This window comes from Procambarus clarkii, chromosome 70, assembly GCF_040958095.1.
Source record: "Procambarus clarkii isolate CNS0578487 chromosome 70, FALCON_Pclarkii_2.0, whole genome shotgun sequence".
Classification (NCBI taxonomy): domain Eukaryota; kingdom Metazoa; phylum Arthropoda; class Malacostraca; order Decapoda; family Cambaridae; genus Procambarus; species Procambarus clarkii.
This window is the reverse complement of record NC_091219.1, coordinates 27,863,382-27,886,536: the sequence shown is the minus strand read 5'-3', so window position 1 is coordinate 27,886,536 and position 23,155 is coordinate 27,863,382. Positions and strand designations below refer to the sequence as shown.

General features: G+C 40.2%; 1 protein-coding gene across 1 annotated transcript; it reads right to left on the bottom strand.

Annotated features, from left to right (window-relative positions):
* Positions 1-645: 645 nt before the first annotated feature.
* Positions 646-21,721, bottom strand: LOC123775357 (uncharacterized). Its single transcript, XM_045770489.2, has 12 exons — positions 21,607-21,721; positions 17,148-17,634; positions 15,787-15,817; positions 14,392-14,539; positions 12,431-12,533; positions 10,815-10,951; positions 9,800-9,975; positions 8,964-9,054; positions 8,380-8,560; positions 3,846-4,037; positions 2,957-3,095; positions 646-2,351 (listed from the first exon to the last, which is right to left on the bottom strand). Exons 2-12 carry the CDS (start codon positions 17,181-17,183, stop codon positions 2,125-2,127), a joined length of 1,461 nt encoding a protein of 486 aa, XP_045626445.2. The 5' UTR covers positions 17,184-17,634; positions 21,607-21,721; the 3' UTR covers positions 646-2,124.
* Between the last annotated feature and the right edge of the window lie 1,434 nt (positions 21,722-23,155).

The window sequence follows — 23,155 nt, the reverse complement described above, 5'->3', positions numbered from 1 at the left end:
CGTAAGTACATAAGTACCAAAGACATACCCATAAAGGTACCATACTCAATCCCATATAAGTGTCATACATATGCCCATATAAGAACAATACATATGCCCATTGAGGTACCATACAAAAGCTCTTATAAGTAACATACATATGCCCAAAAAGGTACCATACTTATGCCCTTATAAGAACAATACATATGTTCTTATAAGTATCATACATATACCCTTATAACTATCATACATATGCCCTTATAAGTACCATAAATGCCCATATAAGTACCATTCATATGCCAATATAGGTACCATACAAATGCCTATATAAGTAGCATACATATGCCCATATACGCACCATGCATAGTAGTCTCTAAATACATGAGGAATATTGATATAATGTTATTTTGATTATCCATTTATTATTTAGCTCATTTTGATTATTATTACATTTTTTAAAACTCATTTTCCTTAGTAATTTGTTGAGAAAACACGATGATAGGTTTGATATTTGAGGTGGCTGTATCTCAGTAAATATGGCTGTATAGGCGTTAATATTTAAAATTAGCAAAGAAAGACTTAACAGAAAGAAATGTAAATTGCTGTGGTAAACACAATGGTACCATTTTCAAAACGATTCTATGGCTGGTTTTGATTTTGAGTTTTGTGAAAAATGACGATTTCGCCAGGGCTGGGATTCTTTGCAGGCGGCGGGCTGTATGTACCCCATCTTTGTCTTCGTCCGCTGGTCAAGTTTTTATTACTTGATTTAATCATTGTCTATCTTCTATATCTATAAAATAAGGATGACTGTCTGTGTAAGGTAAAAGGTACGTAAGTACCATACAGGTACGTAAGTACATAAGTACCAAACTCATACCCATATGAGTACCAAACTCATACCCATATAAGTATCATACATATACCCATATAAGAACAATTCATATGCCCATTGAGGTACCATACAAAAACTCTTATTAGTAACATACATATGCCCAAATTAGTACCATACTTATGCTCTTATATGTACAATACATATGTGCTTATACGTTTCATACATATTCTACCACTATTTGTGAAGTGAATTTTCTTATGTTTCTATGTGCGTGTGTGTAATAACCTTAGTTTTGAGAGCTACACTCGTGGTGTCCCGTCTTCCCAGTACTCTTGTCGTATAACACTTTGAAACTACTGAAGGTTTTGGCCTCCTCTTTCTCAATTAACTTGTTCCAACTGTCTATCACTGTTTGCAAAGGAAAACTTTCTAATATTTTTTTGGCACCTTTGTTTCCTTAGCTTTAATCTGTGTCGTCTTGTTCGTGAAGTTCCTGGTTTCAGGAACTTCTCTGTCAATTTGGTTCATTCCTGTTATTACTTTGTAAGTGTTGATTATATCGCTTTTTTCTTCTATATTCTAGCTTTGGCATATTTAAGGCCTCTAGCCTATCCTCATAACTCTTATTTTTCAGTTCCGAAAACTATTTTGTAGCATGCCTTTGCACCTTTTCCAGTTTACTAGTGTGCTTCTTGAGATATGGGCACCATACTCCATATTCCAATTTTGGTATTGCAAAAGTCATGAACAGCTGCAGGGGTGGAGGGGAGGGGGTCTACCAGAAAGTCAAAGTAGAGTAAGTACTGTACTGTACAGTAATTATCAAAAAGGTGCCAAGCTGGTAAGACATGTAGCATGCGAAATTAGATAAAATATACTACCACCTGGCAGTTCTTGACGACATCTTCAAGACAAATACTGTAGATCTAAATCTTCATTATGCAGGTATTACCTCACTACTGAGGTAAATGAACCTCAACACTGCTGTTCATTTAAAGAATTCATACATCTAATAGTATATTCATTAGACACCTACCTTTAACTTGGATAAAATTTGTAGTATAATTTCAGATATTTAAAAGAATGAAATAACATTGATAAATTTGACATTGAAAACAGTAAGAACAACTATAGCCAAATTAACACTCATAACTCGTCTTATAAATACCTTACATCAATATAGGTAACTTTTCTATAAAACCTGCATAATTCTGTGCCCAATAATACTTTTAAAATAAAATGCTAATTGTTAGAGGAAAATTAGATCATACAATGTTTCATATAGCCTCTCAGAGGTATTATGAATGACATCACTGGAAGGGTAACTCCAGGAAGTCTGGAAGAGCATATTTGTTGTGATGCTCCTTGATGACAGACTCGAGGGTGGTGGTGTGAGCCTGAGCAACTGTCTTGTGGAGACGAGAAGTAAGGAAGCAGAGGAAGCCAGCAGCCACCAGTACGCTCAGTCCCAAGAACCCTGAGAGCACCATGAACGTTGCACACGACTGGTACAGTGCCTCAGTTTGTGTGAAAAATTCTGTAAAGTTTAAAATTACAGGATTTTATATTTATTATTCAACTTTAATTATAATATTAGCCAAGATGCAGCATTGTAACAATAATATAACAAGTTCTGCTGTTGGGGACAAGAAGCCTGCTTAACTATAAACTTTAGGCCTATGTCAAAAAAGGTTCCCTCAAGGTTGAACTACTGATCCTCCCCAGGATGCAACCCCACAACAGTTCCCTAACACCCGGGTACCTATTTACTGCTAGGTGAACAAACAATAGGTGACAGGAAACTTGCCCAATCATTTCTGTCCCACCCAAGAATTAAACCCGGTATCCCCAATTGTGAGTCAAGAATGAAGCCAATTGTACAAGACCTACCACACTCCTATTAAATGATACTTGCTCCCTGAGTGAAATATTAAACGCTTATCTATGCAAACCGAAAATTCTGAAAGAACAGATTCACTGACATGTATTCCTTGAGGTATGATGACAGTCACACCAACACACATGTATACCTTGAGGCATGATAAGTCACACCAACACATGTATACCTTGAGGCAAGATGAGTCACACCAACACATGTATATCTTGAGGCATGATGACAGTCACACCAACACACATGTATACCTTGAGGCATGATGACAGTGATGCCAACGTTGTCCCCGATGCTTGTAGAGGGAGCATCAGGAGGTGGAGAGGAGGCCAGAGCCTGGGCCAAGGCTTCAGGAGGCGGGAGGAGCGGTGTTGTGGTGTTCTCAACTACAGGCTTAGTGAGATACATCATTAAAACTACAGTTTGTGAAAATCCCCTATATATATGTAATGAATTTTACTTTATTATGCTCGATACAATTAACTTTCCGATTACAGTATTTCATTATCATAATTATTCATATCCTTTTTGACTCTACACTTCAGTTCTTAATTTTCTATCTACAGTATAATACAAATCTAGACATCATATGGCTAGGCACCTATTAAGTGAGGGAAACAGCCATTCCTATCTTGCTATGCCTCCAGGTCCAATAATGGGTCAGCCCATGAGTACTGCTGTGGTCTCTGCAGTAACTGGCCACCACCATCACCACTGTGCATTTTTCACAGATGGAACCCATATTCTTCCCTTTTTATGTAGTTAAATGCCAGAAGATTTTGACAGGTCAATCCACAGTTTGCTAGAGTATTATCCACCAAGATGGGGTGATCATTGGCATGGTAGGCCTATGTCCTGCCATGGTATCAGGGTGAGCCCTTTCATTCTAGGCCTATACATCTTCACCACTTTACCTCAAATTATTCATTCATTTTATATATTTGTCATGTGAAGAGAGAAAGCCTCAGCTACATTCAATGGGTTTTCGTATCTTGTTATAATGAACTCGTCTATTGCTGCATGACTACGAAGCTGTACACAATAAATATAGGTCACATATTACGTACTATGAAAAAAAATGTCAGTTTACTCCTCTGTAAACAGCCAGAAAATGTATAATTCGAACGGTATGTAACAATTTACCTGCACTTCCACCTTGGCAGAGACAAAGTCCTGGAAGGCGTCAGTGAGGGAGGTGGTCCGGCCGGGCAGTAAGGTGGAGAGAGAGACGTTGTTCCCTTCTGACACCTCCAGGAGGCCCTCGGCATAATGGGTCGGTTTTCTCCTCCGTCTCCGGCCGTGGCCCGACGGCTGGAACAGGTCTAGACAGAATTCCTGTGCAAGTGATCGAAAACACAATTGCCATCATTTAGGTTTTTATCAGCTGTGTCCATTGTGATGAACCAGTTGATTCTGTATTAATTACTAGCACATCTTATGGGAAAACTTGCAATATAAGAACAAGAGAAGGCCAACACGATACATCTCACGCATCAAGAGGACTATGCAAGTAGAAAACTGAGGAATAGGAGCTCTTTTTTATAGTAAATTATTGTTATGCGATCAAATCACATAAACCATCGTATTAATATGGCTAAAAGGTGTTTGTGGAGGGAAGTATTTTGCCCACTAATTAGTACAACTGATATTTAGCGTTATCAGAATTGGTATCAGTGCAAATTGGCAGGCGAGTTCACTCAGTTGACACCACAATATTCTCCATAGTGTAAGATAGAACACAGACCATGTACTTCCTATACAATACAGCTTGAAGTTTGACAGCTATGACTTGCAGCTGCATCAGAAGACATGCAGGAGTCAATCTGGTGCAGGAGAGGTGTTGGTGTAATCCGGAATATTATGTCCTTTTCCTACCCCAAATCTTGAGGTAGGTTCCTCAAGATTCCTCAAGTTCCTCCTCATAGCTCCTACCCCAGCCACACCATTCCTCCCTCTACTTTCCAGACTGTCAAGCATGCTTGGGAATTGCAATGATGCAAGAATCCATAAGTTTGTAAAACAAAAAATGTGGCATATAATTCCCATTGTCGGGTCAGTAAGCTTGCACTTAGGCTTATCGAGAAGCCCCATAGGCCAACTACTAACCTTCCCCAGGATACAACCCCCAACAGTTGCCTAACTCCCAGGTACCTGTTCACTGCTAGATGAACAGACACACCAGATGAAAGGAAAAATGCCAAACTATTTCTGTCCTGCCTGGAAACTGAATCCAGGGGTGTGAGTGAAGGACATGGTCAACTGTGTTGTTAGCACATTCTAACAGATCACCTGATTGCATTTAACAGATGCTTTTTCACCCATAGGATTTACCTATGGCACTGCCAACCCGCTCAAGTCGTAAATACCAAAACATTACTGCAGTTATAAATGCAGCTGAAAAAGTTCTCAGGATAAATGAGGGGAGGAGGGGGGGGGGCTATGACAGGCCATCAGTTTCCTGTCCCTGTCGAGGCCACTAGTTAAGGCCACTTTAGGGTAATATCATGGGTAAATCTCATGAGATTAAAAAGCATCTGATAAATGCAATCAGGTGATCTGTTAGGGGTCCCGGTAGTACAGTCGGATTCATTCTCGACGCACAATCGAGAGTTCCGGGTTTGAATTCCGGGCAGGACAGAAATGATTGGGCACATTTCCTTTCACCTAATGCCTCTGTTTACGTAGCAGTGAGTAGGTACTCAGGAGTTAGTCAGCTTGTTGTGGGGTCCATCCTGGGCGGGGGCAGTAATTCGGCCTTGGGGAAGGGGGGTGGGGGGGGACATCGGTATAAGTCTACTGTCTATCAAACACTCTGGCTTCCTGTCCCCCGACACAATGAATTAATTAAGAATAATTGATGGTGTCTTAAGTAAATTCGACCCCATGTAAAGCAAAAAGTCCCCTATGCATTTTTAAATTTGCAATGACAAACTACATTTCCAAACCTACTCTATGCGAATAATGTGTAAGATGTGGCCTGCCTGTAGTCTCTAAGAGTGTTGTTACTTTGCAATAGATGATGGTTACAGAGTACTTGCTTAAACACATGTTTTAAAGATTCAAGCTAGATGGCTTCAGCTATGTTGCTCAACTGATTATCCCGTTTTTATTGTATATATTAACGACAGCCTTTGCTCAATTAGGTTAGGCCTAGTTGGGTTTTTGTCCATGTAATTTTCTGGCGGAAGCCCCAGTGGCTCCCTGAAGGTATCTTGCTCAGAGTACTCCATACTAAAAGGTCACCTCAGACGCCGGAGTTTTGTCTGGCTTAACGGGTACAAGAGCCAGATTATGACCACCTCTCGCAGAGGTGCTGAGTAGGTGACAATCCACCATCCCAACTGGAAAAAGCCTCCAGAAAGTAAGTGAAGATTTACAGACAATTGGAGGGTTCACAGGAAATGAAGCCTCAAAAACCACCAAACAGATCTACAAATAATTCACACAGAACAAGGGACTCACTCAAAACCGTTAGTATCTAATACCAAAACCAGACAGCACGGCCCCAGTCCTCGGCCAGCTCCTCTGGTCAGTTCTGTAACTCACGAGGCAACATGTGGAGCTGCTTGTAGTGTTCCGGACTGTCAGTTGTGGGCAAGCCCCACCACTTCAAGCCAAATGCAGGCTATTCTTGGAATGTGTTGCCCTGCATTTGCTTTGTGGGGGTTTACCATTTTGTTGTATTTGGGGGCTGCATTAGCTTTGGATTTTCTTCTCAGTGCCCATTAATGCTGCCCCTGCACAGTCAGTTACTTTTTTTATGTGTTCGGGAGTTCGCCAGAGAAGCATGGCCACCAGGGTGGAGAGCATCACCTTGGGGCTAATCACCGAGCCTTGATTCCTCTGCTTGGGCGTTTGGTTGGAGGCGTTCTTTGGTTGTGCTAGGGCACACTGGAGTTCGCTTGTTTGTAAGGCACACACTAGTCACCATAGTCTGGTTGTTTTGGCTGCGGTTGGTGTGTGTACTTGTGGCGAGCGGCCCCCAGTGTCTGGGGTATCTGCTTGGTTAATCGCCTTCAGGCCCTCTGAATCCTCTGCGGGTCTATGGCGTGGTCATTTATGAATCGGCCCGTCGAACTCACCCTCGCTGTGGGCAAATTTGAAGGGTGCTCACTGTCTTTGCTACCAATCATTCTTACCGATTGTTGAGTCTACTACCCCGAGTCCTTTGAGGAGTGTTCTCACAAACTCTCTGCGCTTATGGACTCTGATTCCCAATTGGAGGCTTTATCAAGCAGCTGTCACTTTGCAAGCGAGATTTGAAAGAAATCCAAGAAAAAAAACACGGACCAGAGGTTGACTGCGGCAACCCAACGCATAAGAGGGTGGAGCCGTCTGTGAGCCGCGGGCTGCTCCCTCCACACGAGGGGAAGAGCGGGGCGAACCATCAAGTGCTAGTTCATAACATTTTCGGTAGTTTGTTTACATAGTTTGGGGGAGTTCGTTGGCCCTTTTAGAGTCTGCAGGTATAGGAAAGAACCAGCTGTGGTCTCGTTTCGCTGACTTTCTTGGTGCTTTCCGTGGTTGTGGCACATACAAAAATGCTATTGCTCCCTGCGCCTCGGTTCAGCATCTCCTGTAGGCCAGAGAACTCGGCGACCGATGGCAACTTTTAGACATCACACACATCGGACATGTTGGCTACAGGGAGTCACATATGGGGCTCCTCCCAGAAAAGTTACTGAAAAAAGTGAGAGCCCTTGATTTTTTTTAACTGAAAATTATATTTGGAGCATGCCAGTGGCAGGCTCCAGTATCACCAGAGATTACTATCATCCCTGTGGCAGGACAGTTGACAGCCGAGTAATGGTGGTAATATCTAAAGAACATAGCAAGAGCACAAAACGACAACAGAAGTTTAGTGTCACTTGGCAATCTGTGGCAATATGAACAATACGAGGGGATCTGTGCACATCTTCTGCTAGGCCTAGCCAGTGCACCCTGGTGCAAAATTAGTAGAGTATATAAAAACAATATAATAAACAGCCGAATGGGAATGATAGAGAAAAAATATGAGGAAAAATGTGAAGCAAATGATGCAAAAGCGAAAACCAGCATTGAATGTTATGAAACGCCTCTTTTTCTGGGTGAGTTCCTGTGGCTGTCTGAAGCTGTCTCGCCGAGATGGCTCTATGCAGAAGGAGACAGTTATAAACATAACACCCACCAAGGCCAAACGAACAAAAGCCACATCTCCATGAAGCTCCCCAACACTACAACCTGAGACAGACGACAACAGGGAAAATAAAAAGAGCCTGAAAAAAAGAATCCTGGACCAAAAGGGACATCGTAAAGCAAGATTAAGAAAGATCAGTGACAAAGCAGTCCAATGACCAAGCGGGTTCAGAAGGCGCATGAACAGGCCAGAGGTGAAAACACAAGACAGTTTCCCAGATGGCGCTGATGAAGTATCGACGCCAAATACAAACAGCAGCGGCTCTGCTAGCATCACACGATAAGAGGTGATAGTATATTATGTTTAGTCAATTTAGTCAAATGTTATGCACCCCATACCTATCATATGGGCGGTAGGGTTACAGAGGCACATAATAGGCTCAGGGACTGAACCCCAAAGTTCATTTAAGCAAGTTACAGTCTTGAGAAGCTAGTTACAAAATTTAATGTATATTGTTACATCATCAAGGGGGGTTCGAGACATGTAATATCCTTTACTTACTGGGAGACAATCTCTAGAGTCAATGCAGGCCTTAACAGTGGCATGGATCCATAGCTGCGATGACCCTGCCATCTTAGAGTCGAGCATGAAAGCCTCGAAGTCTAGTCTCACCTCACCTGGCTCATCCTCGACGCGGTGAGGCTGCTGGGGCACTATTGACGAGAAGTCTGCCAATCGACACCTGGGGAAGGATGTGTCAACAGCTCAGTGTATCTGTTGCTCATTAATGCACACCAAACACTACATTCTGCTAACCTCAATATTTCCAAGTGTATTCAATTATTTGTGCTGCTGGTAGTAAAACATTGACGATTTGCTTGCTCATGTTTGTACTTATCCCTGCAGGAGACATTATAATACCACAGTTTGTATACAGAAGATGCACAAATGAGAAAACAAAACACTGTACATGTTGCCAAAACGTTATGCGCATTAGTGGCTTTAGGTATTGTATGTACTAGCTCTATCTATAAATCAAACAGTAGGTTTGTAACTCTGCATGTATGTATGTACTTTTCCTGATTAAAATATTATTATTATTATTATTATATAATTAGGTTCTTGCAGGAGAGCCGCTCACTCACCCGTCTTTGACGAGGGCGACATGGCCGGGGGAGTAGGGCGCCGCGGGGTCGCTGGACACCGTCACCTCCATCAGCTTGACATACTTCCACCCTGTCAACACAACATTCCCTCACACTTCAACGAAGATTTTTTTGGGGGAGAATTGTAACACATCAGTGTAAGGGGGGTTTAAGGGAGTCAATTGTCCAACCCGTTCTCGCAAATTCGTAAAGTCAATATTGACTTATTAACTACGTGCATAGGTGATATACTAAACATAATAGATACCCTTAAAAAGATTCATAGAAAAACACCGACCTTACCTAACCTTGTTAGTATCTTAAGATAAGCATCTTATTGCTTCGTAATTACAATTATTACCTAACCTATAATAGGTATAGGTTAAGTAATAATTGTAATTACGAAGCAATAAGATGCTTATCTTAAGATACTAACAAGGTTAGGTAAGGTCGGTGTTTTCTATGAATCTTTTTAAGGGTATCTATTATGTTAAGTATGTTACCTATGCACATATTTAATAAGTCAATATTGACTTATTAAATTTGCGAGAACGGGTTGCAATTGTCACATACTGTATCAGTGTTAGGGTTAAGGGAGATTAATCTTGACGTAGAACCTTCTGTGGGATATTTGACACTACAGTGATCACAGAAAAACTAAGGAGATTATAATTTATAATTATGTCACCTGAAGCAATTATTAAAGAAGTTTCAATGCTGTTTGGAGTCAGTGCATGCGGACAGGCCTACACTAAACTCATTAAGAGTAACCAAATAATTAACTCATAGATTACAAATAAATGAACCTTCAGTTTCTTAACATAACATTGGCTTACTGGAATGGGTGTTGATTTTGGCTCGCAGCTGCAATCTGGAGCCAATAGGAACAGCCTGATCCACAGGTATATGGCTGCCTCCTGAGCGGGCATTCATCTCCCTGTAGAGGGCCACCTCGTACTCCAGTCTACCAGGCGTCTCCTCAACCACGCCTGACACCCGCCCCGTCGAAGGCCTGCAGTAGAAAGAAGTGTTAATGTTAGTTCCAATTGTTGAAACCTGCAGCGGCTGCATTATTGTGCACTTCATACCCATCCTGTGAGCAGCAGTTTAAAGTGCACTCTGTATTTATCCAATAAGTAAGACCACAGAAGGATTACTGTGGACATAAAATGTCTAAATGAAACCTCAACACAGAGAGCACAAGAAGACTAAATTAGACCCACGTACAAATAGTACAAAAGGCCTAGATTAAAGTCTAGTATAAAAAGCACATAAGGTGTACATCAGACTCTAGTATAGAGGGTACAGCAAAATCTAAACCAATTCCTATTACAGAATGCACAAAATGTATAAATCACACTCCAGTTATGTGGTCTGTTGTCTGTTTCCCGTCGCTGATGCCTTGTTGAGGGTCTGCTGCTGAAGGCTTGGTTAGTTAAGGCGCCAATATTGTTAATGCAGGTACTATAGGGCCAACATTGTGTTTATTTAACCGAAATGAGAATCTGCGTCTTTGGGAAAATCTTCAGAAAAGTGTTCCAAGTATAGTAGTAGGAGTAACAAAAATGATATTTATTCCAGATTGGAAAACAAAATTTCGAAATTTCGAACTGGCACTTTTTGTATATTGATTTACAGTATTAATAAGTAGATAATTATTAGAAGAAAACACTGCCATTACGACTATATAGTACTTGGAAATGCTATGAGGAGCTGGGTTATAATGAAGGAAAGGAATAGAGCCCAACCACTTGGACCATTAGGAATCGAACTCCGACCTGCAAGAAGCGAGGCAGTCGCTGCACCGACCAGTCCAAGTGGTTGGCCAATAGAGTGGAACATGGAACTCACAGGGATCCAGCAAAGCCAGCAGCTCTGTTCTCAATGATGGTTGGTGAAGCTGGTTTACACATGATGATGACCTCCTGGTCGGTGGCCAGCACCACGCCCTCCAGCTGGGGGAACCACACTCGCAGTGTCACATACCCCTGCAGGAACACTACTGTCAGTAACTACCACACGGTTTGGCCACCAACTACCTCACAATCTGTGGTCAGTAACTACCTCACACTCGGGAAGACAAGCCCTTCACTTGTCAACTTTCTCATAGTCAACCGATAGGGGGCACATTTCGCACCACCACCTTCGTTTACGAGGTGGCGAAATATCGCCACTCCCAGCGCTTGTGTGAGGCCAGGTTCTGGCTCTGGTCCCCGGCAGGCCTAAGAACTCCACGGCTGATGCGACCTGGTACATGGGAACCACCTCTGTGTAGAGCTTCAGGGAGCCACTCGGGCTCCATCCCCCCCCCCCCTTCCCCCAGAAATTGCAGTTTCATCACAATCAATTCGGTTTTTAGGCTTCGCCGTAAATACTACGCTTGACCAGCTTACCCGGCCAAAGGTGTCTGTGAAATGGCTTCATTTCTTCATAGGAAAGAGCCATAAAGTAATTAAGTAACATGTATGACGTCTCTGAAAGCAACTTTCATAACAGTGACAAAATTGAACCTAACAGAGAATTCTGTGATGCAATCACGCCCTGTGACCTTCAAGATATTGATATGGAAGGATATTAGTTATAATCTTGTAACTAAACCATTGTTTCTGGTTAACAATATAGGTTCCAGGGAAACTGCACTTGCAAATGTTTCCAACTCCGATTTTTCTGAATTTACATTGACCCTCTGTTTCTCTGTTAAGTCTTCTACGAGGCCTTGCACATATTAATCGAGATTGTTCACTCTTACTGAAGTAAAGACAATATCGTATCTTTGCAGAAAATATATCACAATAACGCGGCTGAAAATAGGACACTAGTCCATACGTCTGAAAATAGAGGGAAAGATGGCCCTCCTCTCTTTCATCATTATCAGATGTCTGGGTTGGGTGTTATATCGTATCCTTTACCACCGTCTACTTCAAACATGTTTATCAGACTTAATCACAATGCTTAACCAAGTCAGCATTCTGAGACGACAATGAAAAGAGAGCACATCTTGATAGATGCGCTAGGTTGATAGGCTGAAAGCCTATCAACCTCTGATGGGGCATATTGACTCTTATTGCTTATTCGCCAATCATCACGCATACTTTAGTCTTAAATATAGTTGAGAATGAATTTCTCAGTGTATACAGAGATAACTTATACCCCCTAGGTGTTCACCTCGTAGTATCTATGGGTTAAGGAGCCGGTCGGTCGAGCGGACAGCACACTGGACTTGTGATCCTGTGGTCCCGGGTTCGATCCCGGGCCCCGGCGAGAAACAATGGGCAGAGTTTCTTTCACTCTATGCCCCTGTTGCCTAGCAGTAAAATAGGTACCTGGGTGTTAGTCAGCTGTCACGGGCTGCTTCCTGGGGGATGGAGGCCTGGTCGAGAACCGGGCCGCGGGGACACTAAAGCCCCGAAATCATCTCAAGATAACCCCTCAAGATAAGAGTCAAGAAACCTGAGTGAAATACTCACGTCCTTCCTGACGACGCCACACTTGGAGAGGTCGGTCACCAGGAGGTTGTAGACCAGTTCTGAAGAGTCTTGGGCGTCCTGGCGGATCTGGCACATCTTGTCACTGCTCGCCGTGCCCACAAGCAAGTCATGGGGGACACGGACGAGCACCGAGGCCAATCACACGTAAATGGGGACAAAATTAATATTAAACATTTCCATATTAATTGTAATGGCTGTCTACAAATCTCTTGCAACAATTTTCAGCCACGTTATTGTGACTCATCGTCTGCCCTTGCAACAATTTTTAACAAATAAAGCACAATTCCAGGCCAGGAGTCAAATGCATTTTTTTTCATTTAAGAAATTTAAATAATCCAATTGACTGGATTAATTAATTTAGAATCATTGTGTAAATCTGTCCTTAACAAAAATATAATTGAATCTTCATGTATTAAAAGTAGTGAATTGTGTAATATGAATTTAAGTTCACATGATTGTTAAAGTTAACCGCATAATTTGTATGATTTGTGACAAATATAACATTATGTTAATTATCATGCCTCCCATTGTTTGAGCCACACGCGAACAGTGTGGTTCCTTCTATTATTTGTAATCTGATATATATATATATATATATATATATATATATATATATATATATATATATATATATATATATATATATATATATATATATATATATATATATATATATAAGAAGTACTACCTCTAGTGAAATTGTAATGACACATAGCCTAACAGAAAAGAATAAAGGGTTTTGGAGGAACGAGCAAAATTCCTCAATGGGAATACATTTATTTTATTGCAATTTAGCAACTTTGAGATCCATAGTTATAATACTACTAATAATTTATTATAGCAATAACAGGTACACCTCTCTCACGTGTACTTAACCCAAAGTTGGACCTTGTGCATTCATTCTTTACCTGAAGATGTTCCAGAGAGGAACGAAACGTTGTAGAAAATAAATCATTCAATAATTAATAGCTTCTTTATCATGAATTTTGGTATCTTTATTGCTCTTCTTAATACTGACACTAAGAAACTATTTAGAAACATAGAAAGCTTGCACTATAATATCAACAACGCCAGCAATGCGGCCATTTAACCAAATATGCTTAAAGGAACTCCTGGGGCCCAAGTCTAAAAAATATTTACATATATATGTACATATAATACTGAGCTTTGCATGACGCAAGTGGAGGTCAAAATCTCACTCATGGCGCGCTTGGAATTATCAAGTATTTATATCCTTGCATTATGTCTGTGTTCACAACTTGACAATGTTAATATACAAAAGTGCTATTATTTTCGTTTTTCTCTTTAAAGTGGATATACGTTGATTTTAGAGGCCTTTAAAATACTGAACAAGTTGGAGGATATTAATCGAGTTCTTTAAATGGTAAAATGTAACACATACAAGGAGCAACGGCTGCGAGCTCAACAAGCCTTAGTGTAGAACAGCAAACAGGAGCTGCATATTCACCCCAGGGTTATAAAGCCATGGAACCACCCACCCCTGAAGCTGTAAATGCCAAGACATTACTGCAGTTAAAAAAAAAGAAAAAGTTCGAAAAAATACCCAAGAACAATAGGGCGGACCTTTGATAAGCCGCTGAATTCCTGTCCCTGTCGAGACCACTAAGGGAACAGTGACACTGACAAATTCAGGTAAATAATATATAGATTATTAGAGCCTAATACATACATGCATCCTTCGCTACACTACACTGGGACATAATGAGTTTAACAAACATTTGCTCTATTCAAAAAAAAAACCCTTTCAGGACACTAGTGTGGGGGTTGTGTATATTTGTTCCAGCCACAACATGTGAGATTCTTTACAATGTTTCATGCTTTGGGATACAATGGGTTTCCTTGCCCACAACGTCTAGTTTCGGACCAGTGCGTATCTATATCCGCAGCCGGTCTCAAATAGCTACAGACCCATCACATACCTGAAAGGGTCGGCTCTCTTGTCGTCAGCGAAGAGTGGGTGTCCTCTGAACCCTTCTGGCTTCATGAGTCTAGCCGAGAGCCTCTGATTTCGCCCTGTCCCCTCGGTCACTGTCGTCTCGTCCCCGAAGTCACACCTTATGTCGGCCACTGTGTGTGGGAACACCAAGATGGAGGCACTTGTAATAATTGATAATTAATTTTGTCGGAGTCAAGCAGTCTGTGTATGTACCCACTTAGTTGTGCTTGCGGGGTTTGAGCTTCGGCTCTTTGATCCCGCCTCTCAACTGTCATTGTATACTAGTTAGGCTTGTATCGAGGTCCCTCCTAGGTCGAACTACTGATCCTCATCCTCCTACAACTACTCACTAACATTTGACTAATACCTGGGTACATATTTACTGCGAAGTGAACAGCGCATTAGGTGAAAAGAAACTTACCAAATCATTTCTGTCCCACCCGGGGTTCGAACACGGGATTCACGATTGTGAGACGAGAACAACCCAACTGTGCAACATCTACGACTGCCAAAACTACTCTTAATACTGATGAAATAACGGCTGTGTCAGATAACAATTTTGTACGCAACGTGAGCTGTCAAGTATAATGTATTACACAATTGGCCAAGTACTTATATGCCTCAGTGCAAAACGAAGAGGTAAGGTAGTGATCAGGAGGAATAGATAAGTCAATATGACTATATAGCTCAGGAAAGGGCTATGCCAGGGAGCTGGGATAGGACGAAGGGAAGGAATGGTGCCCAAACACTTGGACCGTTGGGAATCGAAGTGCGAGACGGGCATCTTCATGTTCAACATGCAACATTTGTCGCTATACCGACAAGATCAGGTATTGGGACATTTTGTAATTTAATTACAAAAGGCTTTGTGTATTTGTTTATTTGTGTTTTACGCAATTTAATTTGACTCTACACGTATTTTTTGATTATTTCAAGTTCAATTACGTCTTGTTTATTCACTTGCAAGTGCTTTCTTGATGTTTATTATCATTTATTAAATATTTTCTCCCATGTTGTATTTCTCTTGACTTCACAAATAACCGTTAATGCTCAGTTCAACATTTCAAAATTGTAAATGAATAGCTAATAGCACTCAATAGTGTTCCATAAAACTATAGACTACAGACACATTCCTGTATGAACTACCCTGCAGTGCTGCCTTCCAAACTAAGAAGTAAACAGTATCTACCATTATTTTCAAAAATGAAATTGCCAACATACAACATAATAATTATAACACAATACTGCAGTAATAATAATATTACTATTGATAACCAAATAACAGAATGGTATAACAATAACTAAAGAATAGTATAGTAAAATATTTCAAATATGATAATTGCAAATAACTAATAATAATAAACAATAAGGTTCTGACCTTGATAGTCCTGGGCGGCTGCGGCGGAGACCTGCAGGAGACGAACAACGGTCAGTAGGGCCCCAGACACCAGAGTGGGAGGATGTTATATTACTCTCAGATATTTCCAAATAACTTACCGCTCACGGTGCTGCTTCGTATATATTTCCTGAATTTCAATGTTTCTGGAGCAATTGCTATAAACACACACAGACAAAAAAGAATTCACATTAACGTGATCTGCAGTACAGTATATATACAAGAGAAAATCAGTTAGAGCAATGAGCTTGCTGTTTGATAAGGAATGATTAATGCCCTCTTCACATTCATTTAGAATTACTATCAAATTCTTTTAATCCTTTTCTAATAAAGATTGAAATAAAAAAACTTTCGTACAATATTATCTATTCATTATCGAGCCCTTCCTGTCACCTAATACATAGCATCATTTTTTAGAGAATAAACCAATTCGTTAAAAATTGTGACGTATTAGTAGAAAATGTAAGCACTGATATTGACGTTTTCTATGCACCAGCTTCTGTAGGGTTAGGGAGGATGTTGGGTTGTACGTTTTTGGTTGGCCAAAAAAGTTGCACTTTTTACTAAGGGGCAGAGAGAATATGTCGTATTATCAGCGAACTGGCCCAAGTCTTTTATAATGGCCTAAGAGTACTCTAAGGTAGGCAGATGAATTAAGTCACTATACATGCTGTAAGAACAATTTCAAACTACTATCTATAATAAATATTGTCTTAATTTCAAATAAGAATATATGAATTTTTAAATTTTTGTTCAAGAACACAAGTTTCTTGTAAGAATATTTGAGAATCAAGATATAGTTAACGTTGAACTTGCTTTAGGCTTCTCAATGTTGGTGTTGGATCACCCTCAAGTAATTTTCGAAGCCAATAGTTTACAGAGCTGCATTGCGATAATTCAACAAAGCCAATGATATTTCTTGGAGTAGTTTGAAAACATTTGGAAGACTTGTATATATATTATATGTAATGTGAAGATACTCCTGTAATTGATTGACACAGTAGCCAAGGAAGAGACCTCGGAGGTATATATGAAAAAATTTCATATATACCATGCCAGCATATGTTTCATTAGATTATACCCAAAACACTAGAGCACAAAATCTACTCGGTTTATTACTTTTATATATATATATATATATATATATATATATATATATATATATATATATATATATATATATATATATATATATATAAGTATAATCTAATTAAAATGTATGGTATATACCAAGTACGATCTACTTAAAAATGGACAATATTTTAGAAGATATTATGACACCATGCACTGGTATTTAAGTTAATAATATTTACTTCAAACATTGAACACCAGTTAATACTCACCCATAACAGGAGAGTAACCAGGAGCGCACACGCCATGCTGATGTGGCCTACGTCACACACACAAATATGTACTCGAAAATCAAAATCTGGAGGAGAATATTCTTGATTCTTTTTAGTTTAGCCGATTTGTTGAAGGCTGTGACTTGCTTGTTGGGTTCAGTTGTTAGAATATCAGGTTGGCTACAAATTCGCGATTTCTTTCATTAAATGGCTTAGGCTGCATGTCTTGCGAGGGGGCAGAGTTGATCTCTTGTGCCAATTCAAAGCAATGTATTGTGTTGTGTTTTAGAGGGTATCATATCAATGAAAACTCGCACAGAAAAAAACTGGTCATAATATGTTTTCCAGGCCTCAAGAAACGACTTTTTCTGACACTGGTAAAAATTCCAGTTATTGAAAAATATGTATCCGGTATCTTATTGGTAATCGTCAATCACTAAGCAATACTTGTGACAGAATGTCCTCTTTCACCGTTGTCAAATTTCTGCTGCAAAAATATATTAAGAGTTTCAAGAACGCGATAACAAAATGCAGTAATATGACGCAATGAAGTTTGTGTCATGTTTTCAAGTACTGAATACGCGTTCCCAAAACAAAGACTATTAGAGAAAAGAATTCGTACACGAACATGTCATGAGAAAGACCCGTTACTTCATGCACTCACAATACTAAACCATTATTTCACCTGCTATATTATATGACACATTGTTCTACATACTGCAAGTCTTCTTTACCTGCTATAATATACACCATTACCCTGACTTTACCTGCTATAATATACACCATTACCCTGACTTTACCTGCTGTAATGTACACCATTACCCTGACTTTACCTGCTGTAATGTACACCATTAGCCTGCCTTTACCGTCACTTACACCTCTCCGCTTTACCTACTTACACCGCCTTGCTCGACTATGCCAGCTACAATTATTCCGATGAGTGACGCGCCCTAGTCACCTTAGTGCTTGACGCCGTGTCACATGCACTAAGCCCAGCCGTGGCTGTGGTGGGGGTCACCCTGCTCAGCCCAGGCCGTGGGATAGACTCAAAATGATTTCAACTAAATAAAATAATTTCTTAACGCGGTAATGGTAACATGCTGCTTGGAATAACCACACCCCAAACCCTGCAGAAATGTCCTTCAAACATATTTTATCGAAGGTCAATATCCTTCAAAATGCAATACTAAAACTGGAATCGAAATGAACGTATCAGGTTCATAATCTCTACCAAGATAGACAACAACTGTACATCCCAACACCGTGGGGGATCATCACTTTGCAAATTTCTATCCATCTCTTCCCATCCGAGAAGATGCAAGACCAAACCCATGCTTGATGGTTATCAACACCATTCCACTGGTGCCGCTGGAAGTGCAGTTGTTGTGACAGCGAAAGACTGTTTCGTTTCTAAAGTGTTCGTGTAAATAACTGAACCTTCACTCGTTAGACACTTATTTGTCATATTTTACACTTTATCATACGTGGCACTTTAACGAGTACGTGCAACCATAGCCGACATATTTATTGTGAGTAATTGTCATCACTGACCATTCAACTCCTCAACATATAACTACAATAATTGTGTCTGAACCAAGGTACATATAAAATCATGAATGATGGAATCAAAGTCCTCCTACGGATATCGTCTCATATTGGCTTCTGAATGCATGGTAAAATTGCTGAGTTACTCAAAACATAATCTCTTAAAGAGGGAATTGATTGGCATTTTGGATTACCTGTGTGCTGCGCGAGGGCAGCAATATAACGAAACTAGCAACATTTAACACACCTAGACAAAGTGAAAGTTACACTAGGTATTCCATTTATCACCATACCACTATACAGGAAAAGTCGCGTATGCCATACAGTTAAGTATGAGCAGACTTCTAGACATCACTACTGCTAAGCTCGGCTACAAGTGTTTATTTCTGAGTGTCTGCACAACCTGTTGAAGTAGACCTGACTAAATGCTAACTTTGTAGTAAAACTTTTCATATACTTTACGTCACTATGAAACTGAATGAGAAAAACACAGTTTAGAGACAACTTTATCACAAGGTTAAAGTTCACGAAATGGCCCTGTATTTGGGGCATGATGACATATTGTCTTAAATCCAAGCCAGGTATCCAAAGTTTGCCTACTGTATACAGTTCACATGCTAAAACTAATCTGTCTGAAAGTGCTTAACTATGTACCGTAATGTTAGTTAATCATGTAATTATATGATTACTCTTGCAACTTTGGCAAAATTTGTTACTCACAAATGCACGTCACTTAATCATTTTGGTGCTCTGCAACCTTCATATAAATTAATCTAAACTTGTTATAACTACAAACAAACTTAATGCATGTTTAAACTCTGAAATTTGCTCATCAATGTTGTAACTTTTATTTGGTTTTATTTGTTGTAATTTGGTCTTAATTTCATTGATTCAGGTCCCATATAATGGGTTCAGGGAACCCATTATGTGCCTCTGTAAAATTGTCTACCATCACCTACGGGATGGGTACTGGATACATAATAAATGAACTAATCAAACTTATAGACTTACTGGTACACAAAGAGCTGAGAGTTCTGGCAAAGGTAATCAGAGGGAAATACTTGTTCAACTTTGTGAACAAGAATACTACATCATTCAGGTAAAAACTTCCTAAAAAGGTAAAAACTAAAAACTTCCTAAAAAGGTAAAAACTAACAACTTCCTAAAAAGGTAAAAACTAACAACTTCCTAAAAAGGTAAAAACTAAAAACTTCCATTCAGGTAAAAACTTGGTATGGTAAAACTTCCGTATAATTCAGATGTAATTGTAAATGGGTGTAATGACAGGAAACCCAAGCTCAGAAGTAACCGATCCGTCCTCAGGTTAGTTATCTCATTAACAAATTAAGTACATCCGAAGTGCATTTTACTACCGGATGCATTTTCTACATACTACAGTATGCAGAAAATGATTTATGAACCGAGCCTAGTGATTCTTGTGTGTCCATCCTCCCAAACTACTTGGATACTAATCAAGATATTTGTGATGTTAAGGAGTCTTATTAAAATTACATCAAATACACTTTTTGTCAATTGGCAAGTGAACCTTGTCCAAAATAGAGATTAATCACATGTTATAATTTTATATATATGACATTAAACCTAGGCTTTATAAACAAGTCTCTGATATTTATGTTTTCTTTGATAGGCCCTAAGGCCAACATTTTCATGACAAATTCTTGTTATTCAAGCAAGCCAGGATTTCACGTTTCACATATTTGAGGATGCAATGCACTGATTCAACTCATCAGTACTGCAACAATCAACTGTCAACAATAATCAACTACACTGATTCAATGCACCTAACCTAACCATAAATAGGTAGTACTGCACATTAAAACACCAACTACGTAGTGCATTTTAGTACTATTGATATAATGCAAAAAATTGAGTGTGGTGATTAAATACTACTTTGGTAGTCTCCCGACTGTCTGTAGTATTTATACGATAACTTTGAACAAATCCACAAGGGCCGTGACGAGGATTCGAACCTGCGTCCGGGAGCATCCCAGACATTGTTCATTTGATGCATCACGTTAGTGTGATCTCTGTGTGTATACGATAACTTTATTTTGAAGCATAGGTACAGTGAGGTGTATTCAACATGTAGCTTCCTTAATATGTTAAAATATTGACTAAATTTGATCTGTATTGGTCTAATTTATGCACATATATTTGTGTAGGAATTTGTTAATGTCAATTCGGTCACGAGATGGACTGAGCCCAGGCCATTGTTGGGAGAGTCATTAAATGTTACCAGCTGTGGATAGACCACATTTAATTTAATTATCTATTTTGTTTACATTTTAATGAGTAAACGGTACATTCTCACGCCGCTGCTAACATGCATATATATATATATATATATATATATATATATATATATATATATATATATATATATATATATATATATATATATATATATATATATATATATATATATATATATATGATAACTGAGGCTGTACATAATATTCCTGTCAGTGGAGGTACAAAAACGCTTATAAAGAGTTGCATTGTAAACATGGCAGGTTCCATGTTTTAACTTTTTTGTTGTTGTCATTCAAAGTACCTGAACCCATTATGTGACTGATAGAGTATACTTTCTACCCACAGATGGGTATACGGGGTATAACCATCTGGGTATATGGGCTATACCCTAAATAAACTAAAACCTTCCAACTCTCTGACAATATGGCCAGACACACAGCCCGGACGCTCCTACGGTCTGGTCAACAACAATTCTGTAAGTATTAAATTCACACAAGAATAACATATAAAGATAGGAAATATCTTCCATCTTGAACGACCAATTTTTAAAGTTTTCACTGTCGATATAATTTTCTTTGAATATAAAAAAGAATGAAAAGTTTTCTTCACAAGTACGACTATTAAACAATTTCATATATACCTTGCCAGCATATATATGTTTCATTAGATTATCCCCAAAACACTAGAGCACACGAGGGGGAACTTAATAAGGAGGAGGGAGACCGCGTGGTGACACCCTCTCACCACAAGGTACAGCGGACGACTGACACAATTGTGTGGTAACTGTCGCTACCTCGTGACCCGGTGGTGCCTCACGCTTCCCGAAGGTGTCTGGGGTGAATCGCAGGTGTAGGGGTGTACCGCAGGTGTAGGGGGTGTACCGCAGGTGTAGGGGTGTGGTGGGGTGTACCGCAGCTGTAGGGGGTGTGGTGGTGTGTACCACAGCTGTAGGGGGTGTGGTGGGGTGTACCACAGATGTCTGGGGTGTACCGCAGGTGTAGAGGGTGTGGTGGAGTGTACTACAGGTGTCCGGAGTGTACTACATGTGTCCGGGGTGTACTCACCTGTGTAACCTAGCATACAATCACGACCAGGGACATATACACCTCATCGTCAATATACTACTTATCTATCTCTGTATACCTACTGAGTTTACTTTTGTTTCACATTTGCTCTTTTTTTTTTTACTGTTCCATTTACATCATCTCTTTTTCATCTTATCTCTTAAATGATAAAAGTTTTCTGTATTTCCCCCTAATGTTTCCAATAATTTCAGATCAGTCCATTAAAATTTCTGTAAGGTTTGTGAAGTTTTATTCAACGCTGTGTATGTGTGGGTGATTGAACATATACAATTTACCTTTCCCGGAGCCAATACAGAGTAGCCTAGTTGAGGCAGAGCCCAGTCTCACCCAACATAGCGTGATCCTGGAGCCAATACAGAGTAGCCTAGTTGAGGCAGAGCCCAGTCTCACCCAACATAGCGTGATCCTGGCCCAGCTTTATTTTGCTTCACCTACAGGGGGCGTCCCTTTGATTGTTTCACCTACAGGGGCGTCCCTTTGATTGTTTCACCTACAGGGGCGTCCCTTTGATTGTTTCACCTACAGGGGCGTCCCTTTGATTGTTTCACCTACAGGGGCGTCCCTTTGATTGTTTCACCTACAGGGGCGTCCCTTTGATTGTTTCACCTACAGGGGCGTCCCTTTGATTGCTTCACCTACAGGGGCGTCCCTTTGATTGTTTCACCTACAGGGGCGTCCCTTTGATTGCTTCACCTACAGGGGCGTCCCTTTGATTGTTTCACCTACAGGGGCGTCCCTTTGATTGCTTCACCTACAGGGGCGTCCCTTTGATTGCTTCACCTACAGGGGCGTCCCTTTGATTGCTTCACCTACAGGGGTGTCCCTTTGATTGCTTCACCTACAGGGGCGTCCCTTTGATTGCTTCACCTACAGGGGCGTCCCTTTGATTGCTTCACCTACAGGGGCGTCCCTTTGATTGCTTCACCTACAGGGGCGTCCCTTTGATTGCTTCACCTACAGGGGCGTCCCTTTGATTGCTTCAAATACAGGGGCGTCCCTTTGATTGCTTCAAATACAGGGGCTTGAGCAGGAGTCTTTTGTGTGGATTAGTATAAAATATGTGTGTGTGTGTGTGTGTGTGTACTCACCTATTTGGTGTGTGTG

Coding starts and splice junctions, on each gene's coding strand:
- LOC123775357 (XM_045770489.2), bottom strand. CDS start 17,183: ATGGCGTGTGCGCTCCTGGTTACTCTCCTGTTATGG. Junction 9,976..10,814: donor GCTGGCTTTGCTGGATCCCT/GTGAGTTCCATG, acceptor TTTCTACTGCAG/GCCTTCGACGGGGCGGGTGT. Junction 4,038..8,379: donor ACTCTAGAGATTGTCTCCCA/GTAAGTAAAGGA, acceptor TCACTTGCACAG/GAATTCTGTCTAGACCTGTT.